At 54.9% G+C, this 3502-nt stretch overlaps 1 protein-coding gene across 2 annotated transcripts; it reads left to right on the top strand.

Moving 5' to 3' along the window:
* Positions 1–501: 501 nt before the first annotated feature.
* LOC123110318 (uncharacterized) lies at positions 502–3286 on the top strand. 2 transcript variants are annotated; one of them, XM_044530807.1, is made up of 4 exons: positions 502–774; positions 1480–2489; positions 2603–2684; positions 2824–3286. In XM_044530807.1, the coding sequence occupies exons 1-4, from the start codon at positions 745–747 to the stop codon at positions 3028–3030; spliced, it is 1329 nt and encodes a 442-aa protein (XP_044386742.1). In that variant the 5' UTR covers positions 502–744; the 3' UTR covers positions 3031–3286. The 2 variants fall into 2 exon arrangements, with proteins under 2 accessions (XP_044386742.1, XP_044386741.1); XM_044530806.1 differs by lacking the exon at positions 502–774 and adding an exon at positions 793–1335.
* The last annotated feature ends 216 nt before the right edge of the window (positions 3287–3502 follow it).

The raw sequence follows: 3502 nt of genomic DNA, 5'->3' as shown, positions 1-3502 counted from the left end.
CCTTGCTATGTATGTGCTTCTGTACATGTGTGAAGTGTACGTGACTCAGGCATGCGTGTAAAGCGGGTGTTGTGGTTGGAATCACGTGCGTGGCCTAGCAAGTCAAATCACATGGGTGGGTCCAAGCTGGTGAAATACAGAGGCTTAAATGAAGGTAATAGTGGAATACATAGATACAACTTCTGAGGTGGCAAGATTTTATTGGTTGGGGAACCACCGGTAGCTCCAAGCTCCGGTAAAAAGGACTTTGCGGGCACCGGTCGGCCTTGCCATGGCCGACTGGCCAGAACCCAATCGGCTTCAGCTAGGCGGACTGCAGACGCTCGGTTCAGCGCGCACACTGCTCCGCCGCACGCGCCCTTGTCCCGACAGCGTCCGTCCGATCCGGCGACGTGTCGATCGCACGGCCCAGCGGCACGCGCTACCCCTCCTCGTCGCCAACCGCCACGTGCCTTCCTCCCTCCTCCGGTTATATAAAAGCCCGCTCTCCCTCGGCACAGCACGCTTGCTGCTTCACGCTTCAACCACCAACACCTGCTCTGCCCCGCTCCTCCCACCCCAGAGAATTAACAAAGCAATCTTATCCTGCCTTTGCCCTCCCTCCCCTCCCCTTTCCTCCACTTGCAGCACCAGCACCAGCATCAGCATCAGAGAGAGAGAGAGAGAGAGAGAGAGAGAGAGAGAGAGAGAGAGAGAGAGAGAGAGAGAGAGAGAGAGAGAGAGAGATTGAGGGGCACTGTCACCATGGAGTATGAGAGGATACACAAGGTTCAGGTAGTGCTAATTTTCTTTGCTCTGTGTATTTATCCGTGTTCATCCATGGCGGTGTCCAAGTCATCACTGTTTCCATCCACAACGTTGTGCTACTAGCAGCATTTGGGTTTCCATCCACAACAAAGATACCACTAAATCTTTTTTCTATCAGAGGGGAGTATCTCTGTTCATGAGTTGCTAGCACTGTGTCAAAGCTGTTTCCAGCATTGAGAACTGTAGTGCATTGCGCGTTTATGGGGCTTTGGATTGGATTTGTTGTCCCATGGGTAACATGGCAGGCACTACACTAACACTATAGTATAGGGTCACCTTCTTTTCTTTTCTTCTTCTTTCCCTTTCCCTGTATGGCCATGCTTTGCTGCTCCATGCCCAGAGTGGGGGCTCGGTTCATTCTCCAGTGTGCGAGTGAGTGAGTGAGTGAGTGAGTGAGCTCAGTGAGGTTTGATGTTGGTGGGAAGAGGTTCACTCTGCTCTCTCTGCTCACACCATCGCACCCCAATGGCAGCTTCGCTAGCAGCAGCGGAGCAGTCAACCCCTCCCTCCTCTGCGGAGGAAACCAAGGCACAGATTTCTGCAGCCAATCCATCGCCACAAATTCCCACACATTCATAGGATCAGTTTTACTGAAATTAACAGCACATTTACTTATGGATCAATGTGTTAGCGCCCCTGATTTTGATTTGTGTGGGTGTGATTGGGATGCAGATGGGGGTCATGTCTCCGACGAAGCTGAGGATGAAGCTGCTGGGGATGGGATCCCATCCCCATCCCCATCCCCACGGAGCCGCCAGCAAGGACGAGGCGGCCAGCAAGTCGCCGTCCAGGCTCCACGCCGACGACCACCCCAAGAACAGCCTCCTGCCGCAGGAGCTCGACGAGGGCTCCTCGGAGTACCACAAGGACCGCTCGGATTCTTCTTCCCGGTCGCGCTCCAGCGGGAGCCACGGCAGGTCTGCTGCTCACTCCGGCAATGGCGGCAGCTTCGAGTTCCACATGGAGGAGAGGGCGGCGGTGGCCGGCCTCGGGCCCTTCTTCAGGCAGGTGCCGTCCAAGTGGAACGACGCGGAGAAGTGGATCGCCGGGAGGCACGTCGTGCACTCCAACCCCATATTCTCCAAGAAGGCGGCCGCCTCCGTGCACGGCCACAGCGGCGTCGGCGGAGGCTGCGTCCGCGTCGTGCCGGAGTCTGCGGCGCCGCAGTCGGAAACGAAGAAGACGAGCGGCGGCAGCGCGCTGACAGAGCTGCCGCGGTCGCCCTCGCCCTCGTCGTCTTCGCTGGCGTCGGTGACCGGGCCGGCGAGCAAGCAGCGTCGCGACACGAAGCTCCGCACCCAGGTGGGCGCCCCGGCGGTGGCGCAGTCGTCGTCGGTGTCGATGAGGGACGTCGGCACGGAGATGACGCCGATCGCCAGCCAGGAGCAGTCCAGGAGCGGCACCCCGGCCGGCGCCGCCACGCCGTCCCTCAGCCCGCTCTGCTCGGTGCCGGCCTCGCCGTCCGCGTCCGAGCGGGAGCTGCAGATCAGGACGCGCCGGGAGATCGCCGCGCTCGGGCTGCAGCTGGGCAAGATGAGCATCGCGTCCTGGGCCAGCAAGGAGGACCGCATCCGCACCTCGCCGGACAAGAGCACCGGCGAAGAAGACGAAGCCAGCAAGGAGGAGTTCGAAGCTCGAGCCGCGGCATGGGCAGAGTCCAAGAAGTGCAAACTCGCATCAAGGCACGAGCAGAATCTCCACATTTTAATCCTGATTCTTGTGCCTGATTGTTTCATTCAAACACAGCATTTTCTTCTGAATCTTATCTTATTTTGTTTTGGTCATGATGGTTCAGATATCAGAGGAAGGAGGTGAAGATTCAGGAGTGGGAGAACTGCCAGAAATCCAAATTCGAAGCCAAGATGAGGCATGCAGAGGTCAGCTTCCATCTGAACTCCTAAACTTGTTACATTCTCCTGACAAAACTGTGAAACAAATCCCAGCTGTGTGTCAACAAATTCTGATCATGCATTGTATCAAGTTACAGAATGTAATTGTGCAAAAAATTCATTTCAGGTGCAGGCCGATCAAATGAAGGCGAGGGCGAAGAACAGCCTGACCAAGAGGCTGTCCACATTGAGCCACAAGGTGGAGGGAAAGCAGGCGAGGGTCGAGGCGAGGCGGAACCGGCGGGCGGTTCGGCTGGCGCGGCAGGTGGAGCGCATCCGGAAGACCGGCCGCGTGCCGTCCCGGTTCCGGTGCTGCAGCTGGTTCCTCTGCTGAAAACCAAGCAAAATTCAGATTGCCTCTGAAATGCAGCCTGACTGAAAGAAGAAGCCTGATGGTCTCAGTGCAAGCCTCTGGGACAAGATGTACATGAAATTATTTGAATCGATGTGCTGTAGGTGTTGTTTTGCTCTGTAGTCTGTACAATCTGAATGGCTGTGACCTGAGCTACAGTGGCATGTTGCCATTGATAACATGAGCTAATGTTAATTGCCTGCTGAGTGCTGACTAATGTACTGAGAACTTTAAATCATCTTTTTTTTTCTAACTTGGTAGTAATTGTAGAAAAAGGAAAAATATGACATTTTATCAAGAAAAGATATATATTAATTGGTCAGCTCAAGAGTGGAATCTGGCTTGCTTGCTGCTTTGCCATAAGCCATTTTGGTCTGAGACTGCATTAGCCCATGATAGCTCAAAATCAAAGGAAAAAAGACTAGCTAACACAAAGATAAACCTTCAAGAACCC

This window comes from Triticum aestivum, chromosome 5B, assembly GCF_018294505.1.
Source record: "Triticum aestivum cultivar Chinese Spring chromosome 5B, IWGSC CS RefSeq v2.1, whole genome shotgun sequence".
Taxonomy (NCBI): Eukaryota; Viridiplantae; Streptophyta; class Magnoliopsida; order Poales; family Poaceae; genus Triticum; species Triticum aestivum.
Note: the sequence above shows the minus strand (reverse complement) of the source record. Positions and strands in the feature narration are given on the sequence as shown.

Bases quoted from the DNA above. Each gene is read 5' to 3' on its own strand.
- LOC123110318 (XM_044530806.1), top strand. From the start codon at position 1,219: ATGTTGGTGGGAAGAGGTTCACTCTGCTCTCTCTGCTCACACCATCGC. The intron at 1,336-1,479 runs GCACAGATTTCT...ATTGGGATGCAG, and splicing joins CCTCTGCGGAGGAAACCAAG to ATGGGGGTCATGTCTCCGAC. The intron at 2,685-2,823 runs GTCAGCTTCCAT...AATTCATTTCAG, and splicing joins CCAAGATGAGGCATGCAGAG to GTGCAGGCCGATCAAATGAA.